Source organism: Biomphalaria glabrata, chromosome 11 (assembly GCF_947242115.1).
Source record: "Biomphalaria glabrata chromosome 11, xgBioGlab47.1, whole genome shotgun sequence".
Taxonomy (NCBI): domain Eukaryota; kingdom Metazoa; phylum Mollusca; class Gastropoda; family Planorbidae; genus Biomphalaria; species Biomphalaria glabrata.
This window is the reverse complement of record NC_074721.1, coordinates 42,137,416-42,154,580: the sequence shown is the minus strand read 5'-3', so window position 1 is coordinate 42,154,580 and position 17,165 is coordinate 42,137,416. Positions and strand designations below refer to the sequence as shown.

The 17,165-nt window shown below is 33.1% G+C and overlaps 1 protein-coding gene across 1 annotated transcript in view; it reads left to right on the top strand.

The window, feature by feature from the left end:
* Positions 1–17,165, top strand: part of LOC106071169 (macrophage mannose receptor 1-like) — a 63,975-nt gene that overhangs the window by 33,265 nt on the left and 13,545 nt on the right. The window contains exons 14-27 of the mRNA XM_056003905.1: positions 2,049–2,234; positions 3,977–4,125; positions 4,260–4,373; positions 5,035–5,153; positions 5,582–5,724; positions 7,179–7,381; positions 8,985–9,121; positions 11,393–11,445; positions 12,714–12,789; positions 13,425–13,516; positions 13,973–14,020; positions 14,125–14,297; positions 15,091–15,155; positions 16,386–16,483. Coding sequence (XP_055859880.1) covers positions 2,049–2,234; positions 3,977–4,125; positions 4,260–4,373; positions 5,035–5,153; positions 5,582–5,724; positions 7,179–7,381; positions 8,985–9,121; positions 11,393–11,445; positions 12,714–12,789; positions 13,425–13,516; positions 13,973–14,020; positions 14,125–14,297; positions 15,091–15,155; positions 16,386–16,483 — 1,656 coding nt within the window. The remainder of the gene's footprint in view (positions 1–2,048; positions 2,235–3,976; positions 4,126–4,259; positions 4,374–5,034; positions 5,154–5,581; positions 5,725–7,178; positions 7,382–8,984; positions 9,122–11,392; positions 11,446–12,713; positions 12,790–13,424; positions 13,517–13,972; positions 14,021–14,124; positions 14,298–15,090; positions 15,156–16,385; positions 16,484–17,165) is intronic.

Below are 17,165 nucleotides of genomic sequence, written 5' to 3'. Positions count from 1 at the left end.
ATGGGCTGTAACATTGAAGGAATCAAACATCTAGCACTATTACTGAGATGAGCTGTAACATTGAAGGAATCAAACATCTAGTCCTATTACTGAGATGGGCTGTAACATTGAAGGAATCAAACATCTAGTCCTATTACTGAGATGAGCTGTAACATTGAAGGAATCAAACATCTAGTCCTATTACTGAGATGAGCTGTAACATTGAAGGAATCAAACATCTAGTCCTATTACTGAGATGAGCTGTAACATTGAAGGAATCAAACATCTAGTCCTATTACTGAGATGAGCTGTAACATTGAAGGAATCAAACATCTAGTCCTATTACTGAGATGGGCTGTAACATTGAAGGAATCAAACATCTAGTCCTATTACTGAGATGAGCTGTAACATTGAAGGAATCAAACATCTAGTCCTATTACTGAGATGAGCTGTAACATTGAAGGAATCAAACATCTAGTCCTATTACTGAGATGAGCTGTAACATTGAAGGAATCAAACATCTAGTCCTATTACTGAGATGAGCTGTAACATTGAAGGAATCAAACATCTAGTCCTATTACTGAGATGAGCTGTAACATTGAAGGAATCAAACATCTAGTCCTATTACTGAGATGGGCTGTAACATTGAAGGAATCAAACATCTAGTCCTATTACTGAGATGAGCTGTAACATTGAAGGAATCAAACATCTAGTCCTATTACTGAGATGAGCTGTAACATTGAAGGAATCAAACATCTAGTCCTATTACTGAGATGGGCTGTAACATTGAAGGAATCAAACATCTAGTCCTATTACTGAGATGAACTGTAACATTGAAGGAATCAAACATCTAGTCCTATTACTGAGATGAGCTGTAACATTGAAGGAATCAAACATCTAGTCCTATTACTGAGATGGGCTGTAACATTGAAGGAATCAAACATCTAGTCCTATTACTGAGATGAGCTGTAACATTGAAGGAATCAAACATCTAGTCCTATTACTGAGATGGGCTGTAACATTGAAGGAATCAAACATCTAGTCCTATTACTGAGATGGGCTGTAACATTGAAGGAATCAAACATCTAGTCCTATTACTGAGATGAGCTGTAACATTGAAGGAATCAAACATCTAGTCCTATTACTGAGATGAGCTGTAACATTGAAGGAATCAAACATCTAGTCCTATTACTGAGATGGGCTGTAACATTGAAGGAATCAAACATCTAGTCCTATTACTGAGATGGGCTGTAACATTGAAGGAATCAAACATCTAGTCCTATTACTGAGATGAACTGTAACATTGAAGGAATCAAACATCTAGTCCTATTACTGAGATGAGCTGTAACATTGAAGGAATCAAACATCTAGTCCTATTACTGAGATGAGCTGTAACATTGAAGGAATCAAACATCTAGTCCTATTACTGAGATGGGCTGTAACATTGAAGGAATCAAACATCTAGTCCTATTACTGAGATGAGCTGTAACATTGAAGGAATCAAACATCTAGTCCTATTACTGAGATGGGCTGTAACATTGAAGGAATCAAACATCTAGTCCTATTACTGAGATGGGCTGTAACATTGAAGGAATCAAACATCTAGTCCTATTACTGAGATGAGCTGTAACATTGAAGGAATCAAACATCTAGTCCTATTACTGAGATGAGCTGTAACATTGAAGGAATCAAACATCTAGTTCTATTACTGAGATGAGCTGTAACATTGAAGGAATCAAACATCTAGTCCTATTACTGAGATGAGCTGTAACATTGAAGGAATCAAACATCTAGTCCTATTACTGAGATGAGCTGTAACACTGAAGGAATCAAACATCTAGTCCTATATCTAAAATGAACTGTAAGATATTAAGGATGAAATGACTAGTTAGTCTCCTGGATAAACTAAAGAGAAATCTGGAGATAGTCACTTGACTGAGTTCATCTTTATATTTCCTTATCTTACTAATCACTTTACATAAACATGTGCCTGTTTTTTTTGTATTTTTTTTGATGAATTTCATTTTTTTAGAACCTCATTATTGATACTTTTTTTTTATACTATGCAGCTGGAAAGATTTGGGGTTGTCCTGGTGGTTGGTTTGGTAACCGTGGTTACTGTTACATGTTTGCCAGCTATATCAATGGTACCACCTATTCAGCAGCTAATATGTTCTGTGCTAGCAAGGGAGCTAATTTGGTGTCCATCAGAGATGATGTTGAAAATAGATTTATTCTCAGTCATGTTCCAGCAGGTGAGTCGAATTACAAATAGTGAATCCTTAGAATTATCTTATAAATTGTAGACTTTTTTACAATAAAGATTATTATTTCACACTTGGTCCATGTATTTATCAGTTGTTCATGTTAATTTTGAAGGCATGGTGGCTAAATGGCAAAGCTCTTGGCTTCTGAACAGGGGTCCCAGGTTTGAATCCCGCTGAAGACTGGAATTTTTAATTTTGGGATCTTTGGGCACCTCTGAGTCCACACAGTTCAAATGGGTACCTGAGATTAGTTGGGGAAAAGTAAGGGCGGTTGGTCATTGTGCTGGCCACAAGACACCCTTGTTAACTATTGGCTACAGAAACAGATGACCTTTACATCATCTACCCTATAGATTACAAGGTCTGAAGGGAAAACTTTTTAAAATTTCATGTTAATTTACAATTCAAATTCTACTAAGACCTTACCATCTGTTTATTTATACATAATCAAGAGCAAAAAAGACTTATTACTTGCATATGACCTACAAACTATAATATACATTGGCAGTCCTGATTTATCTTTCCATGTTGTCCAGGATTAATCAAACCTCTTGCTGTTTGCCACCTGTTGCTAAATGGGAAACTCTTTTTTTTCCCTTGTCATCTGGCTGAACCATGAAACCATGTCACAAATAATAATTAGTTAACACACTTATTCAAATGTGTATTTCCATTATTTGGATGGATTAAAAAAAAATTCATCAAAAATCAACATTTAAAAAAAATTAAAATCATTAACCAAAAAACCTTAAGTATGGTCCTATAAAGGTTTTCTACAGTCCTAAAAGAATATCCTGTAAGCTATTGATGTATAATGTCTGATATGTTCTCATAACTCATTGAACTCATTGAGCTACATTGTGTTTGTTGACAACTATATAAATGATTAGTATTATTCAAAAAGTGTTATTAATTTCAGGAAAAAAACCCTTCTTGATTCAATATAATATATTAATATATATGTTTACATTTATATACTTGAAACCTAATCATGCAAACACCAGATGCTAATGTAAACAGTGAGGCAGGGAACTTTTGATGTAATAATTTGTTTTATAGATCAAATATATACTTGATATTTTCTAACAAGTAAAAAGACAAAACCTGTTACCTTGGTTAGAGGGAGATGTAAAAAAGAATATCATCACAACTAAGATGCAGCTTGAATGTTTCTCTCACAAGAGCAGTGAAAACCACATCTTATATAATACAGACGTTACTTCAAAAAAGAAGATGATTACGTCCTACGCGTCATGCATTTAGTCGTGCATATTAACCAATGACTTAAATTCTGCCAAGTCACTGGTTTTCCTGGCTAGCTCAGGCAACCCATTCCATGCTCTAATAGCACTAGGGAAGAAGGAGTATTTGTACAAATTTGTCCTAGCATATAGGACGAGGAATGTGCCTTTATCTTTGTGTCTTTCAGAGTATTTTATTAAACTTTGTTTTTGCATTTGAAGATTATGGTTCAGTGTTTTATGTATGATTGCTACTTTTACTTTTGAGCCTTCTGTCCTGAAGGCTTTCTAAATTTAGTGATTTTACTAAAAGGTGTTACTGTAGTCAAATATGAATTTTCGTTTGTTATGAATCTCAGAGGGACAAACTTGTCTTGTCTAGACAACATTTTTCAACATGTCTCCCTTAAAGTGTTTCATTTATCTTTATTTTCAAGTCTTCACTGCGGGAGACTGTTTTTTAAATTTTTTTTATTTTCTTGTTTTCAGGCTACAATGCAGGTTTGTGGATTGGTTTGAATGATATATCAATGGAAAACAGTTTTATCTGGTCTGACAATAGCCGTGTGACATATACAAATTGGAGCCCTGGTGAGCCGAACAATCAGAACAATGAGGACTGTGTAACTATGTTATATGTAAGTTATGAATTAGGGGTACATGTAATTAAATAAACTTTAGGTAATGCCCTATAAGGAATGTCTGTTTCTCAGCTATAAGAAATCATCATCATATTTTAATTTAGTTAATAACAATTTTTCTTTCATTTTAGAATGGGAAATGGAATGATGGTCAGTGTGATTTTCCAATCAGAATGGCTGTCTGTAAAATGCAAATGAGCCAACAACAGCAAGGAACTCCAATGGAACAGCGAGGCTGTCCAGCTGTAAGCACATTCACATTTCATTTGGCTAATAAAATCTTTGGTTATAAGTTTATATTCTCTCTGCATAATTTATAATACCATACTTATGGAAGAAGTTCACAGTACAAAATTGTTGAATCAGTTTGATTGGTTAGATCAAAAGTGTATGAACATCTGTTTGTCTTCAGTTTAAATTGTTTGTAGACTAGACTCTTACAGACATCTAGATTTTCATCTGATTCTGTGGAACAAGTTGCTTTATTTACTTCTTAAACTCCTTTGATATTGATGCCTATATCTGCTTAAGCATGGTCTGTAAGCTATTAGTTAGCTTTGTTACACGTTAATTATATATTCCTCTGTCAAGAGTTTCTTTAAAAGTTTAATGAAAATAGACCTTTAAGAATCATCACATTTTAATATCTCTAGAGCATTAAAATTTCCTAGATATTTTACATACATAACTTGGACTTTAATGCTAATCTAGATGATATCTTGGCCAGAATAAATCAAGATCTATATCCTTATCTTATAATAAATTACAGATGTTCCTCCACAAGAGAAGATAATTACTCCTACGTGAATACATTTGTTAACACTTGTTAGCATCAAATAAAGAGCAAAAATAGTCCATTTAGCTTATTGTAAATCGTGCATAACTTAATGTCATTTTTGTTTTCAGGGTTCCATTGGATACCTGGCTCAATGTTACACCTTAATGGACACTCAAACAGTTAATTACAATCAGGCCAAAGCCAATTGCAGAACAAGAAATGGCTATCTGGCAACAGTGGATAATGTGTAAGTAAAGAAAAATATTTTTGAAGTAAAAAATTTGATTTTATATGTAGCTTTTATTTAAAAAAAGCACACTTTATGTATGAGGATCAAATTAGATTCTTGAACAATTATTATACTAACTAAATTTTCCTTGTTACAAATATGGGTACAACAGAGTTATAGCTTTCCACAGTGCTTTTTTTGTGATGGTATGCACTGGTACGACTTCTGGTTATGTGGGGAAAAAATTATTACTTTTCTTGTATTTTAATGTTTATTGTTAATTTATTAGTAGTAAAAAGTTAGGCATTCCAGCACAGGCTTTCTATATTATTTGGTATGTAGGTTTATATCTAGGTCTATAATATGAAAAGATTGAAGTCATACCTTTGAGATTGCAGAATTGGGACAACTAAATGCTCTACTCATGAATGGTGTTTATGTTTTAGCCAGATCCAGTCATTCCTGAGTTCTCAACTATTTGGTAAAAGTTATTCTGCTTACTGGATGGGTCTGTCCTCTACTAACAGAAACTATGTCTGGGCTTCCGGTCGACAAGTATCATTCACTTCATGGAGTAACACTTATACCGGTACTTCTATTAATACCTTAACCCTTTGTGTGATTTAATGGTAGCCTCACTATGACCACTGTGTTGATTTGTTTTGACGATTCTTTTTAAGCACTGCTTATAAATTTTTTCTACTATATGACTATATTAAATGTGAATCCTTTTAGGTCTGCCAGGGTGCTACTCTTTGAACCAATGTGTAAATATTTTGCTGAAACATCAGATTTGATATAGACCAAAACATCATTTAACTCTTTCTCTCCTAACCGACGATATCATCGTTGATTTTATACCATTATGCAGCCTAATCAACGATATTATCATCTATGCTTTAAAAGTCTGTTATTTTGTTATCTTTCCTTACAAAATGATTTTAATTACTTACAAATAAATCTTGAGCTTTTTCCCTTTGAAACAAAAAAAAAGGATTTTTTTCATTTTGATTGTGTTTTTACGTTTTATAAACATCAATTTAAATTATTTTAAAGGGTGTGCATTTTCGTTAAATTTTATACCAAATATAACATTTTCTGATAACAAACAAAAAAGTTATTAAATTTTAATCATGACAGGGTTGTGGATTATATATGAGTAAAATAAATAATTCCGTCGGAAGGTGGAAAATAATTACGGAGAGAAAGAGTTAACTGATCTATGGTACCACTCTTAGAAGCAGCTAGGCACCTTTAGCATTACATATTTTTGTGTAATATCTCTGTACTTAACAATAGTTAAGAAAATTATTGTTTTGTATTTTTTAAAATGTATCTATCATTGTTGGAAGAGCATGAATATTTATTGCTTGATCAGAACAATGTAAGACATTCTTTCTAGTAAGACCAGAAAGAAAATCTACAACAATTTCCTTGTTCATTGGCTTGACAAGACTAGAAGAATTTCAGAATACTCTTCTTTTTTTTTCATTTGACTGATCTTGACTTGATGAATGTGATCTGTTTGTCCTTTTTCATTGCTTTTGTTTTTCTGAAATATAGTAGCCCATAAAAATGACAAACAAAAGAGAAGAAACCATGCAGGGGCATAACAGAAGTGCCCTCCACTATTAAGATTAACTCAGGCACCATTTAACCCTCATTGGCATAAAGGAAAGTAGCTGCATAGATGGCTTCTGAATGAGACAGTTGGAGAGCTCTCACGAAGGCTGTGGGATGCACATTTGAAGCCCAAAGGAAAGCCCTTGTAAAGGACAGGCATAGAAGATGGGAAAAAAATAATTAAATAGGTCCTCCCTCCCCCCCCTGGACAATATCTTTGCCTGCATCAGATGTACTCATCCTTAATTTTCAGAATCAAAGTCATTGGGCTAAGTCTTCAAAACTATAGAACATAGAAAGAGAGCTATGGTAATTTGGCAAAGGAGGCAAAATACTTTTTTAAATGAATATTTAGTAGATTACAGCATAGCGTAATAAATATTACAGCATAGCGTAATAAATATAATTGATATCCAACAGGAAATCTAATTAACACCTGTGTTGCCATGCAAACTGCCAATCCTGTGGGTTTGTGGGTAGACACCTACCCCTGCACTAGGCTCTTGCCTTACATCTGTGAGAGTCCACGTGTGGGATTTACTACTCCAAGAACCACTGTTACTACAACGAGCCTTCGACCATGTCCCACTGGATGGACGGCTAGAGGAAATTTATGTTATAAGGTAATGCATAGAAACTTTGTAAATAAATAGCTTTGGATGCTTTCTTCTGGTTATAAAGCTGATTATGGTTATGTCTGTGCTGGATGTTGCAAATATGTGGGTCACAGCTGGGGCTACGTAGCCTTGGGAAATACTGTTGGGAAATACTGCTTTTCTCATTAATCTTCAGACTTGATGAGAAGCTTATTATTATTATTATAAAGCTGATTAACTGTTTGAGTTTAGGTGCCTGCCTACTATTTGCAGATGGCCCTGCAAACATTCTGTCTTAGGAAGTGTATCTTATCCTTGTGCATATCCTACTGTCATTATTAAATAACAAAACATAATATTTATCTTATAATGATCAAAAATTATAATGTTTCACACTAGATGTAGATGATGGTAAATCACTTTAGTTTAATTTTTAATATTTTGACTATGTAATTGTTTAACATGTTTCAAATGTTCCTTAACATTTTGAAGATAATTATATCAGAACACAAACCTGCATGATGAGGGAATGGCAGCAGGCAGGGTTTGAACCCTGGACCATTGAGACAACTGAGCGACAGTCCAGCGCACATACCACATGACCAGGAGACCATGGTTGTATGGTATGTGCTCCTGACTGTTGTCACCATGGTCCCAAGTTTGAACATAGCTCACTGCCAGCCCAGCCGCCTTACAGTAAGTCTGGACCAAGACAAAAACATTCTTCATTTCTGAAGGAACATCTGAAACATATAAAACAAAAAATGAAAAGATGAAAATGTTACTCTTTTTCTCGAGTTGATTATCCTAATGCTTTTAGATCTATCTATACATTTCTCTCTATATATATAAAACTGTATCATAGCTCTGGATTAGGCCGTCACTAAGCCTAACAGCTACTGTAAGAATGAAGCGATACAATTGGTCAAATCCGATTTCTCTTTCAGTACTGTTGAGGGAAGCGACGTTTGTTTTGTTTAAAACAAAATCTCGTAGAACCCCGTTTTTTTTTTAGATGTCAAGAATTTACTGACTAATTTATTAAATATAAATGTTTCTAAGCATTTAAATAAAAAAATGGTAAAATGTTTACTATTACAACTTTTTACGCCAACTTTTTACGCAGAATTTAAATATGTCAATAACTCAAATTTGAAAAACCATCGGAGTTTCCCTTTAAAAATTTGAAACATTTGATTTTCAAATAATAAAAAGAGGGATAGAGGAGATAGAGACTAACAGAAAATAGAAATATATGTAAATATATACTTAAGTTTCTTTCAATCCTTATAACTTAAATTTAAAAAAAAATAAGTAAAACCATGAATTAACAAAACATCAGCAAAGAAATATAATTGTCAAGAAGAGTACATATATTTCTTTGTGTCTTGAGAAGCAATGACTACACCATGATGTTTTACTGGTGTTGATTGCTTGATTGTTTCTGCTTGAGTTGGGGAACACTTTGAAGCTGCAAACTTTGTCACATCGCAATGAATCCGTGTAAGAGTTTTCTGTATGTTAGAGTGACTTGGAATGATATCATTATTTTGTAAATTTTGTCAAAATATTTATATTAATTTGATTTATGATATAAATAATATGAAATGTTAACAATTTTTTTTACTAGGCTTATCTACCTAGTACAAACATCACCATGTCATGGATGGGAGCCAGAGCCTATTGTGGTAAACAGGCTATTGGGGCAACTTTAGTCACAATACCAAATAGTGTGACAGAAAACTGGGTGAAGACAACTTTACTTGGGTAGGTTTTTACATCATTGCTTTTGATGAGACGCTTGTAAAGTTTTTGATAGATCTTAGCATGGCAATTTATGTGGTCTTATTTAAAATTAGAATTAAACATAAAAATTGAAGTTTTGAGCAACACTGAAAAACGAAAGCAAAAAAATATTTGAAAAGTTAGAGCAATCAAAAAAATATTAAATATAACAGCAGGGCCTATAGTAGAAGCATCCTGCACTAAACGATTTGGAAAAGGAATTGTAAGAACTGAGAAATGGTGTATGCCTATTTATTAGTTTCAAAACATTGTCATGTAAGTGCTATTGCCTTTCTTTGCATTCTCTTCATTATTCTTTTCTCTTTGTCTTTTCTGTTATATCAACATCCATCAAAGTAGACAATAGTCGAAGTTGGTAACTATATCAATTTATAAATAGCCAGCAGGACACATTCTTATGATTAATATACACAAATTAGCAGCAAAAAGCAACAGAAACATTATTTTTAGTTAAACACCTATTATTAATCTGTTTTTTTAGGCCTCAAACGTTCCATCAGAATTAAATATTATTACATCCTAACCCAATTCACCCTACCTGGGACGAGCTGCAGTCTAGAGTGCATACCACATCCAATATATTCAATCTATATAAATATTAAAAATAAATCTAGTATTACTACTTCATATAGGCAATATAATTTAATCCAATAATTTGACTTTAGAGCATTTATATATTACTACTTCATATAGGCAATATAATTTAATCCAATAATTTGACTTTAGAGCATTTATATTTGTATCTTTTTATTAGTGAAAGAAATAATTTTTAACATAAAAAAAATAAAGTTCTGATACAAGGGAGATAATCTTTCTTTTAAATTTACACAAAAAATTAAGTCATCGTTAAGTTTTCTATCCTATAGAAGTTAAATTGTACCAAGACATTACTTATCTTAGAAAAAGAAGCAATATATAAAGACATCCTATATGCCGAGCTTGCAGAGGGAGTCAGACCCAAGGGCCGCCCAAAACAAACCTACAGAGATGTCTGCAAGTGAGACATGAGAGCCACTGGCATCAACCAAAGTATGTGGGAGGAGATAGCCCAAGACCGGACAGCAAGAAGACAGACTGTACATGCTGGTACAAACTTCACTGAGTGCAAAAGAAATGAAGCTGCATCAGTCAAGAGAAAGAAAAAGAAAGCTGACCTGTCAGCTCGCCCTAGGACAGATGCATTTACATGCACAAACTGTGGCAAACTCTGCCGCTCCAAAATTGGCTTGATCAGTCACTCCAGATTTTGCCCCATCTCAAGACGTAACCAAAGCCAGTGACTCATCTGGGGGCATCCAATGTCTTCCAAGACAGAAGGAGCCATATATATATATATATATATAGTCCATATTAAATTGTCATGCTTCAGTGCGCAATCCAAAAGAGAGAAAGCTTGTCTCAGTGTGCAAGACAACCTTAAGGTGGTTGTCACGCCCTAGTGTGCAAGCCATAAGAGGAGAGTGGACAAAGATATTAAGTCTCATTGTTTATGTGAAATAGTTTGACTTTCTTACTAATAGACTGAATCATCTCAAAGACTTGACCAGATATTGATGATAAAAGCTTCCCTTTCAGACTTTGTAATCTATAGGGCAGATGATGTAGAGGTCATCTGTTTCTGTGGCCCACGGTTAACAAGGGTGTCATGTGGCCAGCACAATGACCAACCAGCTTTACTTGTCCACAACTAATGTCAGGTACCCATTAGAGCTGTGTGGACTTAAACATGCCCACAGATCCTGAAATTAAAAATCCCAGTTTTCTACAGGATTTGAACCAGGGACCAGGAACCCCCCTATTCAGAAGCCAAGCGCCTCTTAATAATATTATAAGTCAGTCAAATTATTGTTCTATTTGCACAAGGGATTTATATTTCAAAGTTTGTGTTTATTGGTGGATTACTTGTATTTTAATTGAGTTTGAAAGCATTAAACTCAAGGAAAATATTTTCACTGCTATGTTTTGTAAGTTTTTAAGTAGAGGCATAGAGGCACTGATGAACTCATGTATGTCATGTAATTGTGGAAGATAATACTACACTCCTAAAACAAATTGTAACAAAATAATGCACTAAGTCAGTAATAAAAGATATAAAATCAAATCAGGTTAAATACATTTTATTTAAATAGGCTATATGCACTGAATGTTTGCACTCTGAATGCTGCATATACAAAAGACAGATCAAGACCTTTTAAACACAATTATGTCTAATAGAAATATTTTTTTCTACAGAAATCGTCCAGGAAGTTACTGGATTGGTCTGAATGACAGAGACAATGAAGCAGGTAGAAAGCATTTCAGAATCCTAATCTAGATCAAATTATAATCAATATTTAATTTTCTTTGTCTTAAACATTATTAATAAGATAAAATAGGATAATTTTCTTGGTTCAAACAAATGGAAATTCAGTTTGACTACAGGTATCCACCTCAGCATTACTACCATAACAATAGTGATCTAGGTGCATATCTCTACACTTAAAAAAGAAACTATTAAAATGCATTGGTTCATGTTATTTATTAGTGATTAATAGTGCTGTGGCCTATTAAGAGTCATAGAAAAGGCCCTTAAGGAAAACATTTCTTTCATAGGCCAGGTATGAGAGGCTCATTGCCAAACTCCTGTCTGAAGGTCTTCCATCAACTAGATAATCATTTAATCTCATCCCTCTTTTTGGGGTCCTTGATCCGTTGCCTAGCTGCTCATGCTATGTCCAGGAGAGAGTTGTTTGTACTTTCACAATACCATCATTGAGTGGAAGGGACAAGAAGATCTTCCTTCTTCATATCATTTGCAAAGCACTTAGTACCTTGGTACCATTTGCAAAGCACTCAGTACCATTGAAACCAACTGTAGTGTATGGCTCCCTGTCTGCCTATTTATTTTCTCCTTTAATATATTCCATGAGGGTGAGGAAGTTCTACATACACCAGATGTTGCTGTTAAATTGATTTAACAGGAAACAAGAGTTAATTGGAATGTGTTCTTGTTATTTAAAAGTAGTACAAACTCATCAGGACTTCAATGGCGCAATACATTTCTCATCTCTTTATCTACATGTAGGCACACAATGCTTTAGTAGGTAGCATTGTGTTTGTTAGAAGTAGGTAGTTTTAGATATTCATACTAAAAATGTAAGAACCTGTCTTCTGTTTTTCATTCTGAACCAATGGGTGGACCTGTTGTGTAGCATTGAATCTAAACATTTGAAATCTCATTAGTTCTATTGTTAGGGTTCACTAGAGGCAAAGTCTCATTATAAAAGTATGTTTTTCATTGGGTTCTATTTTATTTCAAGTTTTGATTGCTGTGAATTTGTTTCAAATGGTAAAATAATTATGTGACATTTTGTTTGATTGCTAATATATAAAGAGACAATTAAATTTGCTCCATGAATTTTGTATACATCAGGAGTTGACAACAACTATTATGTCTGTTGTATGAGGTCTTAAAATGAGATACTATTTTAAGTGTAGCCTTGTTTAATGGATTGTTGGCTAGACCATGTTTACTACTAAACATAAGTTAATACATAAATGTTTTTGTAAATAGGTTTTAGTTGGACTGATGGGTCCGGTTTAACATACACAAACTGGGCCGCTGGTGAGCCTAATGACTATTTACATGGGTAAGTGTTTGACTTATTTAATGAGTTGTTTTTTTTTTTTACAAGGATAAATAGTTGACTTAATGAATTAACTTAGATGACTTGTTGGATTTGTATCCTGAGTCAATTTTTTTTACAACTTATAGACTTAGACATTATTTCTTCTCATCTGTCCCTTGACTTTTATTGTTGATGGGTTGTGAGAGTGCAGTGCAAGTAATTGAATTCCTCAACTCTTTCTAGTCAGCATATTTTCTAAGCATAATATCAAGAGAGAGGCCCATTCATTCTTTATATTGTCCAGTCAGCTTTTCTTTGGATGACCCTTTCTTCATATATATATATATGCTCCCTACACTGTACCTTAAAGAAATATTTAAAGGAAAAAAAAAGGACGGGTGTTCTAATAAAACATTCACATTGCAGAAAAAAACAATAGAGACCTATATAAATTTGAATTTATTCAAACTAATTTAAATTAGCACAGTTTAGTCTAATAGGTCTGTAGAGAAATGCAAAGCTAATGTTTGATAAGGATAGACTTCCTAATGCCAAGGGACAATTTTGCTTGTTATAAAAAAATGTATTTTAACATAAAATAACTTTATAATATTTCCTTTCAGGCTTAATAATAGTTTTATATTTGTTTTTTTTAGGGAGGATTGTGTTGTGTGGACCCTACCAGTTAACAAATGGAATGACCTTTATTGTTATGTTGCAAATAGTTTCATATGCCAAGTTGGACGAGGTAAGCTAGTGTTACTACAGTAGCAGAAAAATGGGAAAAGGGGGAGTCTGGGAACTTAAGGTCTGGTTATTTAGTGACTTAGAAAGGCTTGACAAGGCAATGGACACAAATGTGAACATCAAAGAAAGACTTAGTAACTTGAAATGACTTTTTTGAAATGACTTCTTTGACTGCTTTTTTGCCAAATTACAAAACTACTTGTTTTACTGTTTAGTTTTATAAATTTGTTCCTTCAACAAAGAAGATGTAGTTCTTGCCAGAATATCTTGCAGGACAGCTAAAGATGATGACAGGCAGAGTTCAAACCCAGGACCATTATGATGCCTATCTGGAGTTCATACCACATGAAATGCCAGCATTCATAAATATTTAAAGTGAGAACTACATGATATGTTTTTTTAACATATCATTATTTAAAAATAACTTTGCCAATGATGCTATATTTATACTCATTAGGTGCCATTGTACCAACTACAAGACCAACTGTTACTCCAGGAAGAAACTGTAAGTTCTAATCTTAAAGAGTAATGAATTTCACAATGAGTCTCAGAAGCTCAAGCTATTTTTTTGTTTTTACTCTCTTGTGACTCTAATTGTTTTATCCATAGCCCCTCAATGTGGGAACTCTACACAATGGACCTTGTACAGTGGCTTCTGCTACTATGTTAGCACTCCATCAACGTTAGTTACCTGGTTCCAGGCTAGATTGGCTTGCAAGGATATGTCTGCAGAACTGACAAGTATTTCCAATGATGATGAAAATGGTTATGTAACTACTATGGTGGGTAACTTCATTAGTTATCATCTTAATGCATTCTTTTACTGACACAACTTTCTTTTTAAGCTAAATGTCTATTGATTTATTAGTTCTACATCAGCTGTCTTTTGATAGAATCTTTTCTGGACACAACCTTCTGTGAGCACATATATATTGTGGAAACTTTTCACTGAGCACAACAATACTGTGGACAACTTTCTCTGAACATAACAATTCTGTTGACAACTTTCTCTGAACATAACAATAGTGTGGACAACTTTCTCTGAACATAACAATTCTGTTAACAACTTTCTCTGAACATAACAATTCTATTGACAACTTTCTCTAAACATAACAATACTGTTGACAACTTTCTCTGAACATAACAATACTGTGGACAACTTTCTCTGAACATAAAAATACTGTTGACAACTTTCTCTGAACATAAAAATACTGTGGACAACTTTCTCTGAACATAAAAATACTTGGTATTATAATATGAGGGTGCAGTCCCTTGTGATTGAGACTTTGCAGTTGTTAAATGAAAATATCAACTAGTTTAAAAGCAATCCATTATAGATAATAGAATGTTGATGATCCTTGGTGTAAAATAGTCATTCAGTAGTAATTACTTTTATAAGGCAGTTTCACTATTGCTTTGCTGCTAAAATGTATCCAAGCATTATCTATACTTGAGTCCAAGTTTTTTAAAAAGAATTTCTGCAACTTTATAATTGTAATGAGTTAAGCATCTGTGTTGTAATTTTTTTTTTCAATAATTGTAAAGAATTCAATTTTGTATGACTCTTGTTTTCAGATCAGCCAAAGTCCTATAGACTCTTTTTGGATTGGTCTCAATGATTTGGAGCAAGAGACATATTCGTAAGTCATCGAATTGATTTTAGACACGAGTGATACAGATAATCAGAAGTGTTTAAGGCCTACTTAATTATTTATTTTGGATGATTTTTAAAAATTTTATATTGTGTAATAATTGAATTTGTATTATAAAATATACCCCCCCCCCCCCCAAAAAAAACAAAAAAAAAACAAAAAAAAAAACAAACAACTTTACATGTATGCACAATTTGTGTCAGGACTATATTGTTGGGCTATGATTTTATTTGAGTTGATGCATGAAGCACCTTTATGTGTTTTATGGTGTTTGTAGTTGCATCTATATCATTATTGTTATAGGAGTAATACTAGGCCAACAACTATTATAGTCATCTGAATTTCCTTTTGTTTGATCCAATAAAGTTATCTTATCTTACAAAGCTGAATCTGAAACCATTTTAGGAAGCCATTTTCTTGTAATTATTAGGACATTTAGATGATTTATTAAGGATTTATTAAGGATAGTTATTAAATGATAAAAATCACTTGAATGTCATTGCAATGTAAAAGTTTTTTTTAGTAAATGTTAGATCATTGAATGCTGATCCATTGTGATGTGTATGTTATGATTATATTTTGTCTGGTAGATCAAATATATCAGAATATATTGCCACTATAGACAAAATCCTTGGACTATTCAATATTATTATTATGCTTTTAGAGCATGGAATGGGTTGTCTGAGCTAGCCAGAAAAAACAGTGACTTAACAGAATTTAGGTCATTGGTTAATATGCATGACTAAATGCATGATGCGTATGATATAATCATCTTCTTTTTTGAAGTAATGTCTGTATTATATAAGATAATACTTCTTCATTATTAAAAGTATTTGTTTCATTTATTCCTAAATAAGTTTTACATTTAAGGTTTTGTCTTAAATCACACCATTTCTATTGCTTTAAATATCCCAAGACATCAAATCTTATGAAAAACTATGAACTCAATACACAAAGTCAAAGCTAGCTTGGTAGCAGACACATATTTCCTGTGTCTTCAAAGACTTTTTAAAAAATGATACATTTAGAATATGGATACATTTTTAGGAGGCTGTGGGCTTAAATGAACTAGAAAAAAAAATTATTTAAGCTCTTTCTGTCATCTTTTCATTTCATTTGAGTAAGCTATGCCTATAAATGTTTACTATTCTAATTAATACCTAACAGTAATGTCTATTGCATTTGGACATAATGACAATATTTTATTTTTTTTTAAAGTTGGACTGACATCAGTCCCATATCATATGTAAACTGGAATGCTCGACAGCCAGATGATTCTTATGGTGGTGAACAGTGTGTTGAAATCAACTCTCAAGGTCAGTCAGTGTGTTCTAATCATGAGTTAAAACTAGAACAGTATTTGAGCCAAAGATTAAGTAAAATAATAATACGAAAAACATTTATAGAATCTAACATTAAATTAAAGCCTCAGTAAGTCTTACCTTATCTTATATAAGTAACACTATTAAGTCGAGTCTGCCTCTGACTGCAGCATGTTTGGGTGACAAACCAATCAATTATTTCAAATTAGCTAACCATATTGCTTCATTCATAGCTAGTGTTAAAATATAATCTACCTATATCTGACATTTCACTGCACTGCAGGATACCCCATATTCCCTAAGCAATCTTATTTTACTTTCTTAAACTATTGAACCTCTACATGCTCACTATTTTGGTCTTCTGCTGCTTTTTTTAAATGAACAGTTTTAACTACAAGTATATATATTTTTTTAGTAAAAATTTCCCCTAAAATCTAGGACAGGTTATATCATATTTTCTCATGAATGATTTTCTCAAGATCTTTGAATCCTAAATTGACAATAACCAATGAGATTTTTTCCCTAGATTACTTGAATTGTGAGCATGACAACAGAGCTATCAAATAACCTATTGAGATGTTGCTTTAAATTTCATTTGTGTAATCGGCCTTAATATAATTGAAAACAAGTTTTCTTTTCAAGTTATATTCATTTTTTTTTGAATAATGTCATGGTT